We start from the raw sequence: 26,761 nt of genomic DNA on the forward strand, positions 1-26,761 counted from the left end.
ACTACTTCAGTTGTGTGTAATGAATCTAAAATATATGAAAGTCTAGTGTTTATCAGTACATTACAGAAAATAATGAACTTTATCACAATATGCTAATTTTTTTAAGAGGGACCTGTATATATATATATATATATATATATATATATATATATATATGTGAACAGTTTACTGTGCCAAGAGTGCGTTCCCAGCACAGTAACTGAAGTGTTATGGAAGGCTCCCAAATTCATACTTGTGATTGGAAGCTTTTCATCGTGTAACCGCTGTGGCAGCCAATCAGAGCGGTCACATGATCAGAATGCTCACTTCCACCTCCTGGCATTTCGGTCCACTTAAACGGCCAGGGGGCGGTGGTGGGAAGGTGTTAAAGCTGAATTCCAGATTTAAAAAAAATACCTTTGTAGTGGGACCCCTGGAACTGCAAGGGTTCTTTTTATTTGAAACCTGAAGTACAGCTTTAAACTTTTTTTGTCAGGTAAATAGAAGATATTGCATATGAATATTATGAAATCTTTTATCCAGCCAGCAGGTGAAGCTCTCAGCTCCTTTCACGTCACTTTATGTTTTCAAATAAAAAGCTTGTCATTCAGGGCTTGTGTCTGTCAGTAAAGCTTGCCATACACTAGCCGAAAAATCGTTCAAACTCATTTTCAAAAAACTAAAAATCGGCTGTGAAAACAGACGATCCTGCCAACATGTAATGACCGAATTTCGAAGGATAAATCGTTCAATGGACGTTTTTCGTTCAGTTTGTCACATATGCCTAGAGCAAACAGTTTGGCAGAGAAACACATTAACCTTTCAATTTATCGTTAGTTCGGCAGAATTTTCAAAATTGTTCATTCGATTATTCAGTTCTGAAAAGTTAAAAACGATTTTCTAATTGTGCCCATTAACTGGACGAAAAACGAACGATCGGACCAAATGACAGATTTCCGAACAATTTTTCGGCTAGCATTTGGCCAGCATAAGGCTCTGTTCACATCTAGGCGTTTTTGGGTGATTTTCTGCTCTAAGCTTTAGATCTAAAAACGTCCAACAAGACAAATCCCATTCATTTCAATGGCCCCTGTTCACATCTGAGCGTTCTGTCACCTTAATCAAAACGTTTGTCATTCAAAAAAGTGCATGAGTTTCTTTTTTGGCAAATTACAGACACTCCCACCATCATGCTTGACTGTAGGCAAGACACACTTGTCTTTGTACTCCTCATCTGGTTGCCGCCACACACTTGACAACCAATAAGTCTACTTTGGTCTCACCAGACCACAGGACATGGTTCCAGTAATCCATGTCCTTAGTCTGCTTGACTTCAGCAAACTTTGGGATTTCTTCTGCATCATCTTTAGAAGAGGCTTGCTTCCTACTGGGACGACAGCCATGCAGTGTGCGGCATATGGGCCGAGCACTGAAAGGCTGACCCCCCACCCCTTCAACCTCTGCAGCAACGCTGGCAACCCTCATACGCAGTGGCGGCTGGTGCTCAAAATTTTTGGGGGGATGCAAAAAGAAAAATGTAATAGGCATTGCTTTGCGGCAAAAAATTGCATGACTTTGAGGTCACAAAAGTGTGAAAGGGGCCTTCAGAAATCAAAGTACAGTGTGCCCCCTTCAATGCAGTGACCACAGCGTGCCCCCTTCAATGCAGAGTGACCACAGCGTGCCCCCTTCAATGCAGAGTGACCACAGCGTGCCCCCTTCAATGTAGAGTGACCACAGCGTGCCCCCTTCAATGTCGAGTGACCACAGAGTGCCCCCTTCAATGTAGAGTGACCACAGCGTGCCCCCTTCAATGTAGAGTGACCACAGCGTGCACCCTTCAATGTAGAGTGACCACAGCGTGCCCCCTTCAATGTAGTGACCACAGCATGCCCCCTTCAATGTAGAGTGACCACAGCGTGCCCCCTTCAATGTAGTGACCACAGCGTGTCCCCCTTCAATGTAGAGTGACCACAGCGTGCCCCTTTCAATGTAGAGTGACCACAGCGTGCCCCCTTCAATGTAGAGTGACCACAGCGTGCCCCCTTCAATGTAGTGACCACAGCATGCCCCCTTCAATGTAGAGTGACCACAGCGTGCCCCCTTCAATGTAGTGACCACAGCATGCCCCCTTCAATGTAGAGTGACCACAGCGTGCCCCCTTCAATGTAGAGTGACCACAGTATGCCCCCTTCAATGTAGAGTGACCACAGCGTGCCATCAATGCAGAGTGACCACAGCGTGCCCCATCAATGCAGAGTGACCACAGAGTGCCCCCTTCAATGTAGAGTGACCACAGAATGCCCCCTTCAATGTAGAGTGACCACAGCGTGCCCCCTTCAATGTAGAGTGACCACAGCATGCACCCTTCAATGTAGAGTGACCACAGCGTGCCCCCTTCAATGTAGTGACCACAGCATGCCCTCTTCAATGTAGAGTGTCCACAGCGTGCCCCCTTCAATGTAGTAACCACAGCATGCCCCTTCAATGTAGAGTGACCACAGCATGCCCCCTTCAATGTAGTGACCACAGCATGCCCTCTTCAATGTAGAGTGTCCACAGCGTGCCCCCTTCAATGTAGTAACCACAGCATGCCCCCTTCAATGTAGTAACCACAGCATGCCCCCTTCAATGTAGAGTGACCACAGCGTGCCATCAATGCAGAGTGACCACAGCGTGCCCCATCAATGCAGAGTGACCACAGCGTGCCCCCATCAATGCAGAGTGAACAGCGTGCAGAGAGACAAGTGCACTTACCTGATGCAGCGGCGGCTTCTCCTCAGTCCTCCGTGTCTCCCGAGTCCTCCTTTCGGCCAATCAGGAAACGAGTCTCGGACACGCTTTCTGATTGGCCAGGAGGAGGATCCGTGTGACAATAGCGAATATTAATTCGCTATTGTCACACAATTGGTGGGCTCAGGGCGCACTGCTCTGCACCCCCGGTCCACCCTTTTCTGAAGCCTATTAGAGCCTCTGGCTCTAATCACGTGATTCAGAAGAAAAAAAAAACCCATTGAACTCCATGCGTCCGGCGCCCCACATGTAGATTAGGGAGCCGGACGCATGGATAGGTGGGGCGGCGCCCCTGCGCCCCCAACACACCGGCCGCCACTGCTCATACGTTTATTTCCCAAAGGCAACCTCTAGATATGACGCTGAGCACATGCACTTAACTGGTTTGGTTGACCATGGTGAGGCCTGTTAAACTGCTGAATGGTCCTGGCCACCGTGCTGCAGCTCAGTTTCAGGGTCTTGGCAATCTTCTTATAGCCTAGACCATCTTTATGCAGAGCAACAATTCTTTTTTTCAGATCCTCAGAGAGCTCTTTGCCATGAGGTGCCATGTTGAACTTCCAGTGACCAGTATGAGAGAGCGATGACACCAAATTTACCACACCTGCTCCCCATTCACATCTGAGACCTTGTAACACTAACAAGTCACATGACACCAGGGAGGGAAAATGGCTAAATGAGCCTAATTAGGACATATTCACTTAGGGGTGTACTCACTTTCTTTGCCCACGGTTTAGACATTAATGGCTGTGTTGAGTTATTTTGAGGGGACAGCAAATTTACACTGTTATACAAGCTGTACACTCACTACTTTACATTGTAGCAAAATGTAATTTCTTCAGTGTTGTCACATGAAAAGATATAATAAAATATTTACAAAAATGTGAGGGGTGTACCGTATTTATTCGAGTATAACGCGCACACGTGTATAACGTGCACCCCTAATTTTTGAATAAAAATCTGTATAAAATTTTGTTTCACACCAAGCATTGTAATTGACAAAAAAACGTTGTTGAACACGTGTGGCCATGATAAAAATCATTTATTGACAACGTAAACACTGAATTACGGTACACAAAACACTGAATCGTACAAAAGCAATGCTTACCGTAACGTGTGGGCGAGGCGAGGAAATGAATCGGCGACCATACAGCGGATAATAAGAATTCTCACCCCCAGTTCGGGCCGCCCACTGTACGCGACGAGGGGACGGTTTTTTTTTCTTCGCCCTCGCATACAGTGAGCGGCTGCAGCCCGGAAAAGGCGCAGTGCGAACTCACAATTCGCCTGCGCCCTCAATGGACCGGCCGCCACTGCCACCCCACCCCAACCCTTGTTTATAATGCGCACCCAAACTTTGATTTCTTTTTTTGGTAGAAAATTTTGCGCGTTATACTCGAATAAATACGGTACTCACTTTTGTAAGATACTGGTAAGGGAATCACTATACAAGGTTAGTGCAGTGTGCTTTAAAAAAAAAAAAAAATTGCAGCTCTTAACCTCCCTGGGTGGTATGATTATGTCAGGAATTTTGTACCAAAAGCGGTACAATTTTTTGCATGGAAATTTGGTGTATGATGTATTGTAGGCCTACAATTCTTAGTAATTACTTACTTAAACCTGACCAAATAAGACTCTAGTAGACATCCTAGATGTGGTAAAGTTTGAAACACAAAATCATGAATTATAATCTAATAAATAATATAATTTTTTCAATAATGTAATAAAAGATAATGAATTTTGTCAAACAAAGAAAATTCAATAAAATGCTGAATGTGATATATTTTGAAACATGGGACAAAGTCCGACGTCACAATCAGGACAATGGAACCTGGTTTCTTTTCGGTCTTTCTTTACATTGCCATCTCTCTTTGAGCAGCAAACTATGTACATTCTGGTAGGTGCTGCCTTTTTTGCGGTTGGCGGGATGTAGTCTACAAAGTGACGACCAGTCAGGCGTTCTGGGTTGCCAACGTCAACAGCACGACGTCCAGGTCTGTTTACAACTACTGATGGCATCTGGTGGTTGACAAAAATCCGATCAGCCATCTTCCAGATAAACTCAGAATGAATAAGAGGCTTGTCACTCTTTGCAGGATATTTGCATTCCAAAGGCATTGTTCCAGAAGATGTCTGAATATTTTCTTATAATATTTTTTTGCTGTTTGCACATAGCCGGATAAAAGGTCATTGCCTATGTTTACAACAGCCGACCGTCCTCCTCTCTCAGCGGGGAACGAAGGCGGGTGTCAGGCGGCAATCGGAGCTAACAAGCCAAGAGCGCACCGGCGACGGTGTGCGCTCACCCCCCAGCCTCCTGTCCTGAGAGCGAGTGACATACACCTACGTCACTTTGCCCAGGAGCGGCTGGGTGCCACAGTATATCTGGGGTGGGTGGTCGTAAAGTGGTTAAAGGGATTGTAAAGGTCAGGTTTTTTTTTTTAAATATTAATGTATTTTATGCATTAAGATAAAAAAAACTTCTGTGTGCAGCAGCCCCCCTAATATTTACCGGAGCCCATCTTTATCCAGCGATGGTGCTGGAGTGTCTAAGCGGCCAGGGAGTCCCGTCCTCATTGGCTGAGACAGCAGTGTGGCGTGATGTCAATCAAAATCATTCAGCCAATCAGGAGTGATAGGGGGCGGGGCCGTGTCACGGCTCTGTGTCTGAATGGGCACAGGGAGCTGCGACTCGGCTCTGGTGGCCCCATAGCAAGCTGCTTGCTGTGGGGGCACTCAACAGGAGGGAGGGGCCAGGAGAGCCAACGAGGGACCTGAGAAGAGGAAGATTCAGGCCACTCTGTGAAAAACCAACTGCAAAAAGCAGGCAAGTATATATAGAAACATAGAAACATAGAATGTGTCGGCAGATAAGAACCATTTGGCCCATCTAGTCTGCCCAATATATAAAAAAAAAACAAAAAAACAAAACATGAGACTTTACAATCACTTTACCAAGCAAAACTTCACTTTAAACCCAAGAACAAAAATGTAAAATATTGCAGCTTATCTGATCCAGTTTTTAGATGTAATAGCTATACTAGTTTTGTTTTTATTAGGGTTTTTCTATTTTCTTCACCGGATGATTCTGCCAGTAACACACCTCCTGTCCTAAGGCCACAATGCTCACTAACAGTACTGCAATCCACAGAAAGAGCTGGGAGCACTTTAACTTATAGCTGTGCAGCACAGGAAGTTCCATCTCACTAAGGTATAGAACACAGGAAGTTACAGCTTGCAGAATTTCTGGCAGGATCAATAAAAATGCTTTATACTAATAAAATATAACAAAACAATGAATAGTATATTTAACAGACCAAAGAAGAAGAAAATTACAGAAGATCATTGTTAGGCTTTACAGTATAGAAAAAACACTAAGGGCTCATACGCTGGCTTTCAGCAGCAAGAATCAGTGGATTCTTGCGATTGGAATGACAGGTACATATAAATTGATGTGGCTGCTCAGCCTATATAAGCTAATGACAGGCTGAATTCCCATATAGCTGCACACCACATGGATTAACTTAGGTTAGGGATAGATGTCTGTGACTAGACACAGTCCTTAACCACAGGTAACCGCTTGGTGTACGGCTAAAAGTGCGAACAGCGGTGGCCGCTGTCAGCTTGTTAAACGTTTATATAGGCTGAGTAGCCTCCACTATTTGCATTCACCTGTCATTCTAGTTGAAAGTGTCTAATGATTCTTGCCACTGGAATCCAGTGTATGCAGCTAAATGGCTGTGCGTAGGCGGCTTTAAAAAACAGTGTAGTCCAAAACTGCCAAACTGAGGAATGAAAATTATGAGTTTAACATTGAAGCAAGGTGTGATAAATTGATTGAACAATGACAAATAAAAATATAGCAATATTATCTTATAAACAGGAATCCTTCAGGATAAATGCACTCAGCTACCACATAGAACAAGAGCTTACAACTTCTCTTTTTGGTTGGTCTTGTATTTGTATACAACTCCTCTCCACATATAGTACAGCGTGAAGGGGCTCTGTGAAAGTGGCAGTGAAGGTATAGAGGTGTCTGATCGGGTCACACAGCTCATAAAAGGACAGCTCTCCAGCTTCATAATCCAGGTACACCCTGAACCTCTTAATGGAAATTCCAGATAGAGGTTCCAGACAAAGGTCATGAGATACGATATAATCACTATAAAACCTCATCAAACACCAGGACTTGTTATTAAATCCAATCAGCGAAAAAAGTCCTGACCTGTCCATGCTGGGATAGCACATTCCTATTCCCCACTCATGTTCTTTTTGGATCTCCACCTCCCAGTAATGTCGCCCTGAGGAAAATGTCCTAGTGCTGAACACCTGAGGAAGAAGCTGGAATCTGTTTGGGAATTCTGGGCCAAACCGCTTTTTACGGGTCCAGGATACAGTTTTCATGTCATCTGATATGCACAGATATTTACATGCTGTGTTTACATCAAGTAATAGGTTGGCACGTTCCGGTGTACAAAAGCAAAGATCTACAACTTTCTTTAGATCAGTCCAATCTTTGTGTAAAAGTCTTTCGATCAGAGCCTGATCTATATAGCTTCGATCAGGGTGATGATAACCGACTTTCTGCAACATCTCTCTGTCCTTTTCCCACTCCAAAGCAACTGTGTCTGATTTTTTGACTGACGTTTGTGCGTGAGTTGGCGGATCGGTCATGTCACACTGCTTTTCGAACTGTTGCCCCTTCCTGTACAGTTTGTCATGCTTTATCTCCAGGTATTGGATCACCTCAATGAATGGGCGTACAGCCTGCTCTTCTTGTCTGGCGATTTCCCTCTGGATTTTATTCTCCAGATCTCCCAATTGTCTCCTGATGTCTTTAAACACAGTAGTCAATCTCTCCGTTTTAGTAGCTACGCTTTTCCTTAATCTTCCAAGGTCATCTTGAAGAACCTTTATTAACTCTTCATTTGCCGTGCTAAACTCCAGTAGGGCATTATACATTTTTTTTCTTTCTGAGGCTATAGCCAATGGGTTCATGTGATATATTCCGTGTTTCTTATTCAACATACATGGACAATCCTTATCAAAATAAAAGAGCTTCTCCTCATAGACGGCGCATTTGTTGCTCTCCATGGAAAGGGTTGAGCTGCTTATATGTTCTGGCAACTTGCGTCGAACGCTCAAGTGTTTATCAGCTTCCCGGGGCAGACAAGACTCAGCAGCAGGTCTGGGGGACTGGATACAAACAGCGGGGCTGATAGCCATTTCGGATGGTGCTGGGGAAGAGCACAAACAATCCACTATTTTACGCAGGTTTATGTTCCTCTGTAGAGCAGGACGGGGCTGAAATTCCTGTCTGCACTCAGGGCAGAAACAAACTCCTTGTCTCTCTTGTGTATCCAGCACACAAGCTATACAGACTCGGCAGAAACTGTGTCCACATTTCAGCATAACGGGATCTGAAAATATCTCCAGACATATAGAACATTTAAGCTCAGAGATCAGATCAACAGAGGCCATTGCTGCCTGGAAGTTAAACTCCATTCGAAGACACACCCAGGTAGCAATTTGTATGCTGAAGCAAATATACCTAATATGGTAATGTAGTCACACCATTTAAGATGTAGCCTACTGTAAAAAATATTTATATTTATTACAACACCGTGTCCACACATATATACAAACTGTAAACTATTCTTTTTTTGGATGGAATTTTGATTCAGTTGGATTTTTGTTGCTGTATGATATCCAATCACTTTCTTTTCAGTTAACCTTGTGCCTTTACAGTTATGTAACACTGGGACTTTGATAACGTAATAAGAATCAGGAATTAAAGGTCCACCATATGTGCAACACTACTCAGCTGAAAAAGATCTCTCTGACATATTTTAAGGGGTCATCCTCTTCATCAGATAGAGTCTCGGCCAGGTTGGTGTTTAACAACTTTTTAGGAGGCGATGGTGTCAATTTTGGGCTGCAGGTTCCTTCTGAAGAAGTCTGAGGTTTCTGGTCTTCGTCTTTGCAGGACTCCGCCTTATCCCCTTCTAAAGCAGTTTCCGCTTCACTGCCCTGCTCCTTTTTACTCTAAAGTAGAAACAAAATTACAGTTGGCATAAGAGCAGTCTGGAATTTAATTCCTACCTTTCTATCAAAGTTAGATGAATTAATCAAAAATGGAGCTGTCAGAATCTGAAGCAGCAGTGTACAGCAACCCATCAGCAAGTGGAAGTAAAAGCTACATACTACTCTGCTTCTCCCTCCTCCTATCTATGATGTATACTGCTGGCAAAAAAAAAAGGTGTGTAAATACCTTTTTTTTTTTTTCAATCCGCTCCAGTCCGATCACATGATGCAGAAGCTCTGGCTACCCTGTCATGGAGAGGCTGCTGTAGGGGAGAGGAGGGATTGTTGACATTGGAGGAGCAATGGAAACTGGTTTGTGATATCTGGCTCTCTAAGACAGGAGAGTTGGAACTTCTGCACCACATGACTCCGGACCAGATTAAAACAAGGTATTTACACACATCTTTTTTTTTTTACCAACAGTATACAGAAAAGGTATTAGGAGAGGGGGGAGCAGCATTTTTAACCACTTAAGGACTGGAAGGTTTTACCCCTCTAATGACCAGGCCATTTTTTGCGATACGGCACTGTGTAAGTTTAACTAACAATCGTGCGGTCGTGCAACACTATACTCAAGTAAAATTTATGTCCTTTTTTTCCCCACAAGTGGTATTTGATTTTAGTGGTATTTGATCACCTCTGCTTTTTTTAAAATTTTTGCACCATAAACAAAAAAAAAAAAAAAAAAAAAAAAAGCGACTTTTTGCTATAAAACAATAAAAAAAAAAAACAAATGTTTTCATCATTTTAGGCCCATATGTAATGTATTCGGATACATATTTTTGGTAACAAAAAATCCCAATAAGTGTATATTGATTGGTTTGCGCAAAAGTTATCTTGTCTGCAAACTAGGGGAAAGATTTATGTCCTTTTAATTTTTTTTTTTTTTACTAGTAATGACGGCGATCAGTGATTTTTAGCAGGACTGCGACATTGCGGCGGACAGATTGGACACTTAACTGACATTTTTTAAACTTTTGGGGGGACCAGTGACATTACAGTAATCAGTGCCAAAAATTTGCACTGTTACGGTACTGACACTGGCAGGGGTTAACACCAGGGGTGATCGAAGGGTAAAATGTGTGCCTAGAGGGTGCTTTCTAAAAGTGTGCGAGATGGGCTCACTGGATGAACACAGAGACCTGTGTTCCTAAATAGGAGGAACACAGGATCCCTGTATTCATCACTCACAGACAGCGGTTTGCCGTGTTTTCATCGGCAGACCGCCGTTATGTCTCCACGGGGAGCGATCAGGGTGCCCGACGGACATGGCGGCTGCCGGACCCACTGATTGGCTCCTCCTCTAGACAATCGACGGTGGCACAGGCGCACCCACACTAAGTGCCGGGTCACACTAGTGCAATGCCAGACATCGCATGTGATTTGCACCGCATTGCTGTGTAGATCACATGCGATGTCTGTGCAATGCGATTTTAACAAAATGTATGGCGCATTGCATTTGGACCAAAATGTTGCCGGACCTTTTTTGGTTCGCACTGGAATTCCTGCACCATTTCACAGTTCACACTGCGATCTGCGAACCCATTTTGGGGTGTCATTAACTTTACATTGACAGCCCAGCAATTTTCAGATCTCAGTGTGAACCACTGTGCGATTCTGGTGTGATGCGGGAACCTGCAATGATTCGCAGGGATTCCCGCACTGCACCGGGACTAACTGCTACACGAAGCGAAGTACATGCGATGATTTTACGGTAAGTCAAAAATCCCATTTTCTCTTTCATTCATTGACGGACACAGCTCCTGTCATTCTTGACCATTGGGACGTCCAAAAGCAGTGGGGTGGGAACATGAGGGGTGGGAAACAGCAAAAAAATTCCCAAGCATAAACATTAGCCAACCAAGCAACAGGGGCTCAACCAAAACAACTGGAGCCCACCTGAAAAAACAATACACCCTCAAAAAGGATCAGGTCCTCTTAAACAGCAGCTTGCAAAACCTTGCAGGCAAAGGAAGCATCCTAGATGCCAACACATCCACTTTATAAAACTTTGTAAAAGTGTGCACCGACAACCAGGTAGCTGCCTTGCAAACCTGCGTCACCGACGCTTGATGACGGAAGTAGAGTGCGCCGTGATGGGAAAAGGAAAAACCTGACCCCTGATGGAATAGGCCTGAACCGCCGTCTGTCTAATTCATCTGCAAATGAACGCAGAGGAAGCGGACAACTCTTTACGAGGTCCATCCGTGAGCACAAATAGAGTTTGACTTCCTGAAAGACTCGGTAGCTGCCAAGTACATCCTATCTGCCCAGACCATATCCAAGGCATGTAAGGCAACTTCCTTAGGATGTTTAGGCCTGGGACACAGGGAAGGCAAAACAATGTCTTCATTCAAATGAAAGTCAGAGATCACCTTAGGAAGGAATGACGGACAGGGGCGAAGCACCACCTTATCCTTGTGAATCACCAGATAAGGTGAACAACAGGATAACGCCGCCAGTTCCGACACCAAAAAGGCCACCTTCTGGGACAGCGTAAGCAGGGGAATCTCCTGAATATTTTTAAAGGGAGGCCTCTAGAGCTGAAAGCACCAAATTGAGATCCCAAGGCGGCAACGGAGTCAGCACTGGAAGGACCAAATGTCAGACACCCTGAAGAAAGGTACGCACCACGGTGTGTGTGGCCAAAGATCATTGGAAAAAGACCGCTAAAGCCGACACCTGGCTCTTGATGGTACTCCAGGTCAACTTCTGTTCAACCTCCCGTTGAAAGAAGGTTAAGATCCGGGCCACCGGGAAGGAGTGAGGATGCACCCCAAAAGACTCACAATACGCAATGTACGTCTTCGAGGAAGATCTATCATCGTACGTGGAAGTAGATTTCCTAGGTTTTAACAACAAAGGAATCACAGACTCAGACAAACCTCTATCCTTTAGCTGTCAAAGCCAGCGACTGTAAAGCAGGATGGAAGATTGGTCCTTGGGATAGCAGATCCTCCCTGAGAGGAAGCTTCCAAGGAACATCGGCGACCAGCCACACCAGATCGGCGTACCAAGCCCGGTGAGGACAGTCAGGGGCCACTAAGATGACCGGAATCTCTTCTGCCTGCCTAGGAGTCTGGGCAGAAGCTTGGGAGGAGGGAAGGCGTAAATCAGTATATCAGCGCGTCTGTGGCGTCTGCCAGTGGATCTCTTGACCAAGCCACAAATCTCTGCACCTTTCTATTACGCCGAGACAGCAACAGATCCACCTTGGGAGTGCCCCACCGGAGACACAGCTGATGAAACATCTTGGATGAAGGGACCACTCCCCGTGGCCCAACGCCTGTCGACTGAGATAGTCCGCCTGCCAATTTTCCACCTCAGGGATGTCTACGGCAGAGAGGGCAGGAATGAACCATTCTGCCCACCTTAGAATACCGGCTACCTCCAGAGCCACCAGGGCACTTCTTGTGCCCACTTGGTGATTGACATAAGCCACAGCCGTGGCATTGTCCGATTGAATGCGCACTGGGCATCCCTGAAGACGATCCATCTAATGTTCCAGGCACAGTCTGGTCGCTCAGAGTTCCAGGACATTGATCAGCAGTCTGGACTCTTCCAGCGCCCAGATCCCTTGAGCAGAATGCTTGCCGAGGACACCTCCCCAGCCGGACAGGCTGGTATCCGTGGTGACTACTGTCCAATACAAGGGGAGGAAGGATTTTCTCAGCCGAAGTGCCGGAGAGTGAAGCCACCATATCAGGGACTCTTTTGTTCCCCGACTCAACCGGATCTGATTGTCCAGAGACTGCGGAATCTTGTCAGAATCTCCCTTTGCAGGGAACACATATGAAACTATGCAAACGGAACCGCCTCGAAAGGTAGATACCATCAGGCCCAGCACCCGCATGCAAGTCCAGAGGGATGACCATCTGTTGGACAGCAGGAGACGAATTGCAGCCTGTAATTTCTGGGGTTTTTGTCTGGCTACAGCCGAGTCCAGAGTCAGGCCTAAATAGTCCAGCTTTGTGGACGGACCAGGGCAGACCTCTGAAAATCCAGAATCCAGCCCAACTCCTGCAGATTTCTGATTGTGATCTCCAGGTTCTCCATCAGAGCAGAAGGAGACTCCGCTCGCAGAAGGAGATTGTCCCAGTAGCCCAGTACTGCGATTCCTTGTTGACGTAGCAAGGCTAGCAGCGGAGCCAAAAATTATATGAAGACCCGAGGAGCAGAGGCGAGACCAAAGGGTAACGCCACAAACTGATAATGCTCCTCTCCCACAGCAAAGCGGAGAAACCGCTGGTGTGACTGGCACATATTGGAATGTGAAGATAGGCATCCTTGATATCTATAGAGACGAGGAAATCCTCCCGTACGCAGGGATGCCACCACCGTTCGAATGGACTCCATTCTGAATTTCTGTACCTGCACAAAGCAGTTTAGCACCTTGAGGTGCAGGATTGGATGCACTTTGCCTTCCTTCCTGGGGACTGTGAACAGGTTTGAGTAAAAACCCTCAAAACGTTCCGAATTCAGAACTGGAACAATCACCCCTTGAAGTGGAGGAATCATTCTCACTATCAGAGGATTCTAGGCGCGTGGTCGCAGGCCCAGAAGGGTGACCCATGTACGCGATGGCCAAACCAGATTCAGGATCTGATGAGACAGATGAGGCAGGGGAAGGCGGGGGGCGTTTTTGCTAGCCCGTCTCACGCAAGCTGTCTCCATCCAGTACACAAGGGACTCCAGGACCGCCGTCAGTGCATAGATGATTGGTTGGGACCCTGATGAGATCAGGTAGGGAAATGTGCTCCAAAGACTCCATAAGTCACTAGGGGGACCTTACAAAAAAGTGTAACGCACTGCTAAGGGAAGACCCCCACCGCACTGGCAGCACCACCCGGTCACCAAGCACAAGGCACATAGCGATCCTCGGCAGAGAGGGAGAGAACCCCACCAGACTCACTACCCACTGACACAGGCACCTGCAACCACCAGGAGAATCTGCACTACACGTGCGGCGATCAGAAAGATAAAATGATCCAAAATTAGGAAGATGAAATAATGATAGAATGAGACAACACCAGGGGATAAGGAGGGGCTCCCACCGCCGAAAATCGCAGCCCACAGGGCTCCGCTGTCATGGCTGCCATTTTCAAAGCAAACCTCAAGAAAATGGCCGCCGGACTATACAAACATGGCCGCCCTGTAAAGGAATACACAGGCTACAACAAAATGAGGACGCACGAGGTATACAGGGACCCAGGCCTTAGGAGCCCCCACCAAGCACAACCCAACCCCCCCCGCACAGTCGATCGCCCCGGCGGCGCAAACCCCCCCCCCCATCGCCAGTTAGTGCCCTGCCCCCATCCCAGGCCAATGACTAGACCACCCAAACAGCCCCGGTGTAAGTGTGGGGGGGGGGGACGCAGGCTGAGGGACCCGAAAAAACAGGGGGGGGGGGGGGGGAACACGGGGGTTCGACCATCCCAAGGAGGGTTCCACGTCCACCCCAAAACCCTCCACGGGCAGAGGGGGGGGGGGGGCAGCTACTCACCATAGCAGGAACCAGCTGGGCACTGCTCCAGACAGATCCTCCTCTCCATTGAAATGGGGGGCTGTTGGCCAGGAGGAACCACAGCCATGGCCTCGTATGCGACCTCACGAGACGTTTAACTCGCAGGGCCACCCCCCGTCCAATGGGGCTATGTTGCGGCCGACCTAGCGCAGAGCTGAGGCCTGTGCACGCTCGCTGGCCAGACTGGGGTAACCACTAGATCTAGATTATCCAGCCCTTCGCCCAGGCACTTGATAGTAGATCTCACTGGAAAAATGCAGGAGGAAGACATTTTCTAACTAAAAAACTATTGCCAGGACCAAAGATCACAGCAAGGAACTAGGTACTTACTCCTGACTAGGCAGGAAAAATAAAACTGAGTGAATGGAGAGGGAGAATATCCCCTGGGACTGCCCATGGGTGTAGCCAGAAGTTTTTTTCTGCCTAGTGTCCTACTCCTGTAGGGGGCAGTATAACCCAATGGTCAAGAATGACAGGCGCTGTGTCTGTCAGTGAAAGAAAGAGAAACTCAATTTTTTTTAAAGAATGGGGAAATATGCAAGTGCCTTTTGTCCTGTGCTGCTGCAATGCTTTCATTTCAAAAGAGAGGTCTGGCATCTGCTTCTTTATTCAATTTTCTACAGGGGCAATTTGTTAATTTCCAGCATAAAATTCATATTGTGAAAAATGTGCAAACAATTTAACTTAAATTATATATTTTCTGAAAGCAGGGGCAGTCGCAATTTCTTTATTTCGTACAATAATTGCGCCAACTTTTAATCAAATGCATTTTATTTTTATTTTTTAGGAAAAAAATAAACTAAAATGAATTTGAGTGCAAACACAATTTAATACCCAATTTTTATACAAATATAAAAAGGTAGGGGGTTACTTTAAAAGTAGAACTATAGGCAAATCTTTTTTTTTATTATTTTGGATGGAGTAAGGGAGGCTTATAACCCCAGTCATTTTTTTTTCAGCATCTGTGTCCCATTGAAGAGATTTCAGTAGTTATAATTTAAGTTAATAGATAAACAAGTCAAAACTTAAAATTGCATGCACCCATAAAATGGCGAAAACCTATGGCACCCAAAGTTGTCCATAGGCAACAATAAAGCTTTCGTTTTTTAAATTAAAATGATAAAAATGCTATACTTACCTGCTCTGTGTAATGGTTCTGAACAGAGAAGCCCTGATCAAGCCCTGATCCTCTTCTGGGGTCCCCCGCCGGCGCTCCAGACACCTCCCCCCCCCCACCCCCACCCAGTGCCCCCATGGAAAGCTGCATTTCATGGGGGCACCTGTGCATACTCGCTCCCAAGCTACCCTGTCTGTGTGTATTGACACAGAGCAGGTGGCTCGAGACAGCATTTGATTGACAGTCAGCAGCAGGAGAAATGGATCCCAATGCTATCAATCTACAGCTAGAGCCACTGCTCTTATGCACAACTAAAGAGGAAGAGGGATTGCAAGGATTTTAAACTTTGTAGCAGATTCCTACATTTTTTTATCTAAAGAAATTAATCTAATGGGTGGGGATTTATTAATAATAATCAGCTGCTGTACCTGCAGGGTTCTAATGAGGAAAGTGGGAGGTTCTTCATCCCTTTGGATGTGATTTTCCTTTGGTAGTATCCCACCAAAAATTACATTTTTGCTGCAGAGAATCCTAAAAATCTGATTTGTATCTTAGTGCAGACTTAAGGGAAAATAAGTCAGCCAGTCACACAAGCAGGAAATTACATCTTCAGGGGATGTACTGCACACCATATATGTACAGAACGCCTCCAAGTAGTCATATTGAATTTTGCAGAAAATGACAGCGCTGCAGATTGAAAAGGAAATGTAAAACACATTCAATCACAATATGATTTGATTTGCAATTGTATAATGTTTTTTTTAATTTGCTATTTTTTTTAGTTTGTCTCTCTGGAAACAGGTAAAACATCACTGGTCACAGAGCCTTTGATAAACCCTGCATTAGCTGTAGGTACATTCAGCCACACAGTAAGACGACCAGGTAAATGGTTCTGTATAAGTCTTTAGATCTGCAACAGAAGAGTCTTTTAGACCCCGTTCACACTGGGGCGACTTGTCAGGCCGTGGGTCGCCTGCCATAGATTAGCACAGGACACGTTCCAATAGGAGCGACACAAGTCTCTTCGACTTAGAAAAAGGGTCCTGTACTACTTTGGGGCGACCTGGAGCGACCTGCATTAACTTCAATGATATGAAGTCCATGCATGCCGCTCCGAGGTCGCGGGGCGTGCTGTGCACCACGACTTCACAGGGCGCCCCGGCAAATCGGGTCGCGCCTATGTGAACCGACTCTCAGGCTATTTGCTTCATTCGTATGTTACTTTTTTTTTTACAAATAGTTACCTTGTTTATGATCTCAAGTGCGTAGTCAACCAATTCTTTTTCATTCATACAGTAAACTGTTGACTTCCTGGGAGATCTGAACATGTAAAACAAAAAGAAAATGTACCTATACAAGAACACATCCTTGAGTGACCCTGTCACCAAACTCATTTCAACAATTTTCCCATAAGATTATATGTGCATTAAACAGATTTTATGCATGTTATCTAGATGTACAAATCTCCCTTGTGTTGACATCCAAATGTTTTGAGACTGCAGCTGGGCGCTGCCATCTTGGATGTTACGCAGCAGCCCCAGCTATGGCTTACCACTTAAGAACCGGTCTTTTTCTGGCACTTTGTTTGCATGTAACAATTTTTTTTTCTAGAAAACTACTTAGAAGAACCTCCAAATATTATATACACTGCTCAAAAAAAATGTAAGGAACACTTTTTAATCAGAGTATAGCATCAAGTCAATTAAACTCCAGGGATATTGATCTGGTCAGTTAAGTAGCAGAGGGGGTTGTTATCAGTTTCAGCTGCTTTGGTGTTAATAAAGTTACCAGCAGGTGCACTAGATGGACAACAATGAGAAATCATACAAAACAGAAATGGTTTTACAGGTGGAGGCCACTGACATTTTTTTCCTGCTTTTCACTAGTTTTGCATTTGGCTAGGATCAGTGTCACTACTGGAGCGATACCTGGACCCTATAAAGGTTGCACAGGCAGGCCAACTCCTCCACGATGGCACATCAATACGTGCCATCGCCAGAAGGATTGCTGTGTCTCCCACTACAGTCTCAAGAGCATGGAGGAGATTCCAGGAGACAGGCAGTTACTCTAGAAGAGCTGGACAGTGCCAAAGAAGGTCCTTAACTCATTAGCAGGACAGGTATCTGCTCCTTTGTGCAAGGAGGAGCACTGCCAGAGCCCTACAAAATTACCTCCAGTAGGCCACTCGTGTCTGACCAAACAATCAGAAATAGACTTCATGTTGGTGGCCTGAGGGCCCAAGGTCCTCTAGTGGGCCCTGTGCTCACTGCCCAGGACCATGGAGCTCAATTGGCATTTGCTATTGAACACCAGAATTGGCAGGTCTGCCACTGGCACCCTTTGCTTTTCACAGATGAGAGCAGGCTCACCCTGAGCACATGTGACAGACATGAAAGGGTCTGGAGAAGCCGTAGAGAACGTTATGCTGCCTGTAACATTGTTCAGCATGAATGGTTGGGTGGTGGGTCAGTGACGGTCTGGGGAGGCTTTACTGTCATTAGATATGAAAATAGGGTTAATACCAGCGCTATGGAGTTTCAGTACCTTAATTGTACTAGGATAAATATTGTGATGTAAGCTGCCACCAACCTACCTCTGAGGTAGTAAAAATGAAAAAGTGCAAAATTGTTGGGATCAGCGCTATCACTTTGAATATTTCAGTGGTAAAGTGTATACTGTGCGCATTAATAAAAGATAAGCTGCATAAAATCATACGTTTTTATGAAGTGCATATGGTGCATATAGTGCGTTTGCCCTTTTAAATACAAAGTGCTGCGTGCTGGTTAAAAACTTCAGTAAAAGTGCATGGGCTGTGTTTAGTGTACCATGTCATATATCACATATAGTACAAAAAATTTGTGCCGTACTATGTTAATATAATTACCAAAAAGTGCTGCTGTGCATAAATCAAAATGATTCAAAGAAATAATGTGCCAAGTGTAAACAGCGCAAAAAATTGGTATAACCAACCTACTGGGGTGGTCAGTGCAATAAAAATAGAAATAAATATTCAAAAGTATATATAAATCTCCAATGGTGGTTACAACCCAGTGACATAAAATAATAATGTTAAATAAGGTACATAAATAGTGCTAGTTAATAGTCCAAAATCTTGTATAATACATGGAATAAATGAAATAAATAAATAAATATCAATAGTCCCAATTGGCTCAGCAAGTGGCCAGTGAAAATATCTAACATCAATCAAATAAAGTGCTCAGGTGCTGGAAAGGCAAACACACGCTGCAGTGGTGTGATGCTAAAGTGACTCCTCTCCCCAAGAGTGATTCCACTTACCAGACGGTGTGGACCCCTAGACCTTACGGCGTGAGGGTCACACAAGCAGAGTCCGGTATAAGATCCGGGCACCACAGGGAGGACCTGGGCCTCCAGAGAACCTAGGAGATTCAAATTGGTTGCCAACTTGGTTCCAGGGATAGCTGCCCGGATCTTATACCGGACTCTGCTTGTGTGACCCTCACACCGTACGGTCTAGGGGTCCACACCGTACGGTAAGTGGAATCACTCTTGGGGAGAGGAGTCACTTTAGCATCACACCACTGCAGCATGTGTTTGCCTTTCCAGCACCTGAGCACTTTATTTGATTGATGTTAGATATTTTCACTGGCCACTTGCTGAGCCAATTGGGACTATTGATATGTATTTATTTATTTCATTTATTCCATGTATTATACAAGATTTTGGACTATTAACTAGCACTATTTATGTACCTTATTTAACATTATTATTTTATGTCACTGGGTTGTAACCACCATTGGAGATTTATATATACTTTTGAATATTTATTTCTATTTTTATTGCACTGACCACCCCATTAGGTTGGTTATACCAATTTTTTGCGCTGTTTACACTTGGCACAATATATCACATATACATATAAAGTGCTGAGTGCTGATATTTGCAATAAACCACGTGATTGATTATGTGCCTTTAAATAATGAATATGGCGCCTGTGGATCACCACAAATTGCACCGCTGCTTACCGCACATGTAAGGCAGATGACTCAGCCACTCTTCGGTCACTGAAACACAAGAGAAGCCTCCATTGCGTAGTATATGTTGGTTATATTAGAGCAAGTTAGCATCCACTCACATTTAGGGAGTTCACTTTCAGCATAAGGTGTTCGCCGAGTTGCTTCCGCGTTACCGGATGTGACGTACTGACGTAACAAACCACGCCCTACGCGTTTCATCATACGTCATCTGGAGCGTTTTTAACCAGCACGCAGCACTTTGTATTTAAAAGGGCAAACGCCCTATATACACTTTATAAAAACGTATGATTTTATGCAGCTTATCTTTTATTAATGCGCACAGTATAGAATCTCAACTTCCCCTTTAAAGTGGCTGTTAAGCCCCTTTATACCATCCTGTCTGGTCTGTTTAATAATCAATAATTGGAGGGAGCAAGCCGCGTTGCTATTGGTCCTGGATCACACTGCAGGCGACCGCGACTCTTTTTGGGCATATCGCTGTAAACATACAGGTTGCTTGTAAGTGTTTTCTTGTCATTCTATTAATAAATATCGTGGGTAATGCACCATCAGTCCCTTCCTTTTGTCTACTGTGGTCCTCCTGCTGGCACCTCTACCCGTGGAAGCCCATAAAGATCTTGGGAAGCTGCATCCGTCCATCCCTCTGGATTTTTCATCTAGTGTGGCCGTTTGTTTGGATTCCCTGGTTCCACAGCATATGCTGCGTTTTCTCTCCTATGTGGTAAGGGTCCATTCATTTCACTGGGTGTCACTTCCATACAGTTATTGCACTATATCATGCTCCATTGGTTTTTTGTTTGGTAAGAGGTTAATTCACCTATCACTTCACAAGAGTTCGTTCAGCACTTATTTGTTTGGGAACACCCTTTTTTCCAGATGGAATAGACTCTTCTTCAATCAATTTTGTTATTCACTGACAATTTTGTTTGTTTGATTATTTAGTAATTAGCGCACTATTGTAATTTTCAGTTACATATTTTCACATTAATAATCATGTGTGCCCCTGTGTTCGTGTTTTAAAAAAATAAGCCATTCTTTACCAACTTTTATAGCGCCGTCACGTGACCTGTCGGTTCTATTCTTTCCCCATCTGACATCTACCTGCCGCGGGCCAAGTATTCCTTGCTGATGTCAGTCGGGAGGGGAGGGGGAGAGGAGGAGGGTCACGTGAGCGGCGATTGGCGCTCTGAAAACTTTTTAGAAAACACAGACACAGGGGCACACAGGATTATTAAACAGACTGTAGACTTTAAATGAAACTACAGCAGCAGGAGAGGAGGGGGGCACTGACACAGGAGCAGACAGGCAGGGAGGGAGGGGGGAGGTAGGAAAGAGGAGGACAGGAGAGCTGCGGATGATGGAGACATGTAAACTGACCACGGTGCCAGGGCTCAGCAGCCATGGTATACCGTGGTCAGTTTACAGAGGGGAGGACATAGCCAGGCAGGATCAGCCAGATATTTTAGGTGACAGAAGGGGCCAAATTACACAGCACAAGCACTGTGCTGTATAACATGCTTTAAGGGAACAGGATCAGTTTTTTTTTTTTTTGGGTTAACAAATGCTTTAAAAATAAATGCTGCCGTTTGCCCTTTAAAAAACAATACTCAAAATAAGTATAATGACTAAGCCCCTCCCCTTCATGACATTGTTGAAAAGGGGCAGAGCATGGGGGACCTTAAAATGATGCCCCCCCCCCCCCCCGAAAAAAGTTCTGCGGACGCCCATGATCAGGACAAAATCCTTGGATCCAATGTAAGACCCTACGCTGGTGCTGTGGGTCCTGGGTTCATCCCGGTGCATATCAATGGCCAGCTTCATGTGGAGAGCGTATGCAACCAATTCCTAGAGGATTAAGGAATTGATACCACTGAACGGCCCCCATGCTCGCCTGACCTAATTCCAAAAGAACACCTCTGGGACATTATGTTTCGGTCCATCCAACGCCACAAGGTTGCACCTCAGTCTGTTCAGGAGCTCAGTGATGCCCTGGTCAAGATCTGGGAGGAAATTCCCCAGGACACCAGCCGTCATCTCCTTAGGAGCATACTCCGACGTTGTCAGGCATGCATGCAAGCATGTGGGGGCCATACAAACTACTGAGTACCATTTTGAGTTGCTGCAATGAAATTTCAGTAAAATGGACTAGCATGCTGCCTCATTTTTTCACTTTAGTTTTCAGGGTATCAGCCCTCTGTAGGTTGATAATTTTCATTTCCATCAAAGGATGTGGGATCCTTTAGTTCCTGACACATTACCCAGTCCATATCAGTATAGATATCCAACATGAGATTTTTCCCCATTGAGATCTGATGTGTTTTCAAAGAGTTCCTTTATTTTTTTTTTGAGAAGTGTATACAGTATATTTTTAAAGCAGAGGCCTTAGAGAATAAATTGGTGAGTCTTGCAAATTTTTATGTCACACAGTATTTGCCAAAAAGAACTAAAAAAATCTGCCAAAGACCACTCTTAGTATGAACTAAATGGTTGAACTAAAATAGTCCAACCAGCCAAATATCTACTGCTGACTCAGCTTCTTATATATAAAAGATAGTGATGTCCCCACTGCTACCTGAAGAGCTGGCTATACTAGTTTCACAACGGCACTTCAGGTGCAATCAGAAGCTTTGATATTACAGCAGCAGTCTGTCAACTCGCAGCAAAATGCCAGAACAGTATGCCCCAAAATTGCTTAGGACATAGTGTATACAGTGCAACAGAGTGCAGGGGACAGGACTATGTAATGCATAGAACAGCTTGCAGATTTCAGTGGGCAGAGGTCAGTGTCCCCTTATGGTGGTGGCTGGCAGTGAGTGCCTCTTTAAATGCTGGTGGTCAATAATACAAGCCTCCCTAAATGGCGGTGATTAGTGGTGAGTGACCTATAACTGTTAATGGTCAGTGGTGTTTTTGCCTCTATAACACTGATCACCAGTGTGCCCCTATATGCTCAATCTGCTCCCCTGCTGTCTGTCCTCTTAAAGGTCTGTTTGCCGCCTTTGTATTTAGTAAACCCTCCTTTCATTGGTGGTCAGTGAGAGAAGATACTTACAAAGTAAGAGGCAATAAGCGGCAGAGGCAGAAGGGGAGGGCTGTGTTTACTTTTTTTGTTTACACCTGTAAACGCAGTGATTGGTTTACATCAATGACAAGGCACAAAGCTACTCTGCCAGGCTCTGTGCATTTTGCTTGTTATCTATGTCTAATGACAGCTTGATCACTGGAATTCAAAGAGTCCATTGGCTGTCCATATTTTCTACTAAGTCTGATAACCTACCATTTATTTATTTTTTCTTTAACAATGCCGTGATTATAAGGTGGTGAAACTACGTGGTGATTGGTCAAGAAAGTAACCAGTTAAGTCTTACCTGTACTTCTTTCTCTTCAAATTTCTTGAAAATGGTTTCTTTGTATCTACTTTGTCCTCCGTCATCCACTGTGGTAGGACCCTCTTTTTTGCCTTGGGCTCATCACATTCCATTACACTAGGTCATTCACAAACAACGATATTCAATTATTTGAATTAATAAAGATGTAAACCCTAACTGGATGACATTTTGTTTGTTAAAGCAGTGTATATCATATACCATACATACAGTTTTCACCTTTTTTAAAAAAAAAAAAAAGAAAAGTTTTATTTATATTATCTCCTTCATGTTTCAAACTTTCCCTAATGCCAATCCCTTAAAAATGTTTCTTTTTACCAATTTAACAGTCGCACTCTGACATAATCGCCGTACAATGCAGGACCAGTAGTGCTGCATTGTAAGATCACCAAAAGCTTACCCTCAACCCAGGCATTGGAGAGAACAGGAGAGCACTAGCTGCCAGGGGGACAAGGGGGTGAAGTATTACAGCTTATTCATCATCCCCTACGCTTAAAAGTACAATTAACTCAAAATTTTTAAAAACCGCTGACAGGTAGGGTTTTTATGACAAGAGACCCTACTGGTCTCTTCTGTCCTAAATGCTTCTCCCAGCCTGTCTACAGTAATGTACACTAAGTTGGGCATGCACAGCTTAGAGTACATTTGCGGCATCGCTCTGTGCCGCGATGAAGCGATTCCTGCGCGCATGTGTGGGAGTGATGTCATTGTGGCTCAGCCGTTCAATCAGCTGGAGTGAACCTGGAAGGAAGACCAGGAGAAGATGGAAGCACCCGGGACCAGATGGAGCGCTTCATTTGACAGGTACCGTATATACTCGAGTATAAGCCGACCCGAATATAAATAAAACATTTGTGCCGCCTCACTGCTGGATAGGGATAAATTCAGGCGTGTTCGGGATCATAGTCCCAACCCACCTGAGTAATCCTGCCAGGAAGCCGACACTGCTCACCCCCAACAGACAGTGAGGCATTTTCCGGCTCGCAGCTGCCTATGATTGGCGGTGCAAAGTGAGGGCTTCCTGGCAGGATTGCTCATGTGGGTTGGGACTACGATCCTAACACGCCTGAGCCCATCACTATTGCTGGATTCCCTAGGAAGATAGAGATAGCCAGCTAGGCAGATTCCACATAAGGCCCCTTTCACACATGAGAGTCCATCGGCGGACTCCGTTTTTCTCAGCGGGGATCAATCCGCCAATCCCCCACTGAGCAGGCGGATGGCAGCTCTGTCTCCGCGCTGTGTGCGGAGACAGAGCTGTCAGGTCCCCGCTGTTCTCTATGGAGAAATCGGATGAGAATGGACCGCCTGTCTGTTCTCATCCGATCGACGGATTGGAAAATAGGGTTTCCATCCATCCAGATTTGACAGGCCGGATCGGATGTCAGCGGACATGTCTCCGCTGACATCCGATGCTCCATAGAGATGCATGGGGCATCCGTTCAGAAGATCCACCTGAAAAACGGACAGGCGGATCTGAACGGTCCGCTAGTGTGAAAGGGGCCTTAAAGTGAAAAATCAATGCAAGCTAGGTTCACACCTGTGACGGTCGGGAATGAATCGCGTGCGTTCTCTACACAAAAGGTGCTGCTCTTTAGCACCCCTACACATCGGCAAACGCAGCATGCTTTCGCACACACCAAAGTTCACAAGCCTCCAATTTAATAAAAAAAAAAAAAAGTCTGGGACTTCTTTCACTACATTTCTTGCGGGTACAGCAGCACATTTAAATGTGTTCAACCCTATGCCTCGTACACACGATCAGATAATCAGATGACTTATCGTTCACATTTTGTTGCATGATATTCATTGAATTCAACAATGCGTACTAAATTTATGATTTTTTTTTTCCGTACGATTCTGGAAAAGCTTTCTGGTTGCGTAGCTACGTATCGGATAGTGAAAACCAAAAACAAATGGCAGCCAGGCTTTTTCTAGGTTATTTTCGTGTTTCTGATCATGTGTGGTCTTTGTCTATCAATTTTTAGTGAAAGCATACTGTACTGATTAACTACTTGCCGACCGCGTGCAGGCAAAGTGACGTATGGGTACGTCACTCGCCTGCGAGCCAATAGGGGGCGAGCGTGCGCCGCCGGAGGCGCCCTCCCGCCCCGCTCGTTCACTGTTATCCCCGCGCGTGTGACCGGTGGACCCGATGTCCGCCGGTCACTCGCGATCGTCCGTTACAGAGATAGAAAGGCAGGCGGCTAATGTAAACAAAGCCGCCTGTCATTCTCCCTTGTGTAAGTGCAGAGATCATACGGTCCTGCTATGTAGGATCGTATATCTCTGTAGTTACACAACAAGCCACATCCCTTCACAGTTAGAAGCACGCCCCTAGGGACACACTTAACCCCTCCTTCTCCAATAAAGTTAACCCCTTCCCTGCCAGTGTCATTTTTACAGTAACAGTGCATATGTATAGCACTGATTACTGTAGTAATGTCACTGGTACCCCCAAAAGTGTCAAAAATGTCAGTCAAGGGTCCGATCTGACCGCTGCAATGTTGCAATCCCGCAAAAAAAAAAAAAAAATATAGCAGATCACCGCCATTACTCGTTAAAAAAAACAAAACAATAAAAATGACACCAAATCTTTCCCATAGTTAGGAAACGCAATAACTTTTGCGCAAACCAATCAAAATACGCTTATTGCAATTTTTTTTACCAAACATATGTCGCAGAAAACAAAATTGGCCTAAAATGTTAAAAATTGTGATTTTTACATTTTTTTATGGGGAATTTCATATAAAAAAAAATGTGAAAAATATTGGTATTTTTGCAAAATTGACGCTCTTTTTTTGTTTATAGCGCATGATCAAAAAAAAATAAAAAATCGCACAGGTGATCAAATACCACCAAAAGAAAACTCTGTTTATGGGAAAAAAAAGGACGTCAAATTCGTTTAGGTACAGTGTCGCACGACCACGCAATTGTCCGTTAAAGTCACGCAGTGCCGAATCGCAAAATAGGGCCTGGTCAGGAAGGGGGTAAAATCTTTCAGGGCTTAAGTGGTTAAACGACTGTCGTTCGCTAGGCTATCGTGCTAGAAAAGTTTTCGTCCCTTTTGATTTTGTTGGAGGAAATATCGTGCTGTGGAAAGCTGTGTTCTAATGATCAGATTATCGTGCGCTCAATTCAAAAGTGTTTATTTTTCCTATGATTATCTTATCGTGTGTACGAGGCATTAGGGTGGTCAGAACATTAGCAGCACCCTGGAAAAGGTGACAGTGAGATAATTGCTAGCAGGCAGCTCAGCAATAGAATTGCCCTTGCAGCCCTGGGGTAAAGTCACAGCAACATCGGCCATAGGGTGTTCCAATCTTAAAGATCTCTTGGTAAGCAATAAGTCCACCTCATACAAAGCATTAACCCCTTCGTTGTTTTATCAATTCACCACCCACTGATCGGCTTCCCAACCAGCTCAGCCCATGTGCCTCCCTCACCTGCACACAGCCACTTCCGCGTTCCAACCATTCTGCACTGCCACGCCCATTTCCTGCCCTGGGAGTGGATTCTGGGAAGGCAATCTGTAAAGCTAAAGTAAAGGTCAACGTGCAACTAACCAATTTGACAGCAGGTGGCGCTGTTTGCTGAACGGTAATAGATAGAATTGCAGATTGCAGGAAACTGAAGAATCTTTGCACTGACTCAGAAATGCTCTGTGTCTTTTTCACTTATGGCAAATGTTCCCAATTTTATTTCTCCATCTATACAACTCTCCCAGTGAATAATGAAAAAGATAGGCGTTCTGCACTATTCATATTTTCCATTCTACTATGGGTACACCTGAGTTTCTGTCCATTGGATATCATTGCTGCATGTTGGTGGGAAGGCAGCCCAGAATTCAAAGGAAACATTT

The 26,761-nt window shown here is 44.8% G+C and overlaps 2 protein-coding genes across 2 annotated transcripts; both read right to left on the reverse strand.

The window, feature by feature from the left end:
- Positions 1-6,594: 6,594 nt before the first annotated feature.
- Positions 6,595-8,260, reverse strand: LOC309553605 (tripartite motif-containing protein 60-like). The gene has a single exon (XM_082254887.1). It carries the CDS (start codon positions 8,251-8,253, stop codon positions 6,682-6,684), a length of 1,572 nt encoding a protein of 523 aa, XP_082111013.1. The 5' UTR covers positions 8,254-8,260; the 3' UTR covers positions 6,595-6,681.
- Positions 8,261-8,490: 230 nt separating this feature from the next.
- On the reverse strand, positions 8,491-26,385 carry CYREN (cell cycle regulator of NHEJ). The gene is made up of 4 exons (XM_082255459.1): positions 26,346-26,385; positions 22,882-22,998; positions 16,742-16,817; positions 8,491-8,817 (listed from the first exon to the last, which is right to left on the reverse strand). The coding sequence occupies exons 2-4, from the start codon at positions 22,992-22,994 to the stop codon at positions 8,593-8,595; spliced, it is 414 nt and encodes a 137-aa protein (XP_082111585.1). The 5' UTR covers positions 22,995-22,998; positions 26,346-26,385; the 3' UTR covers positions 8,491-8,592.
- Between the last annotated feature and the right edge of the window lie 376 nt (positions 26,386-26,761).

Source organism: Pelophylax lessonae (assembly GCF_965119305.1).
Source record: "Pelophylax lessonae genome assembly, chromosome: 4".
In the NCBI taxonomy this organism is placed as follows: Eukaryota; Metazoa; Chordata; class Amphibia; order Anura; family Ranidae; genus Pelophylax; species Pelophylax lessonae.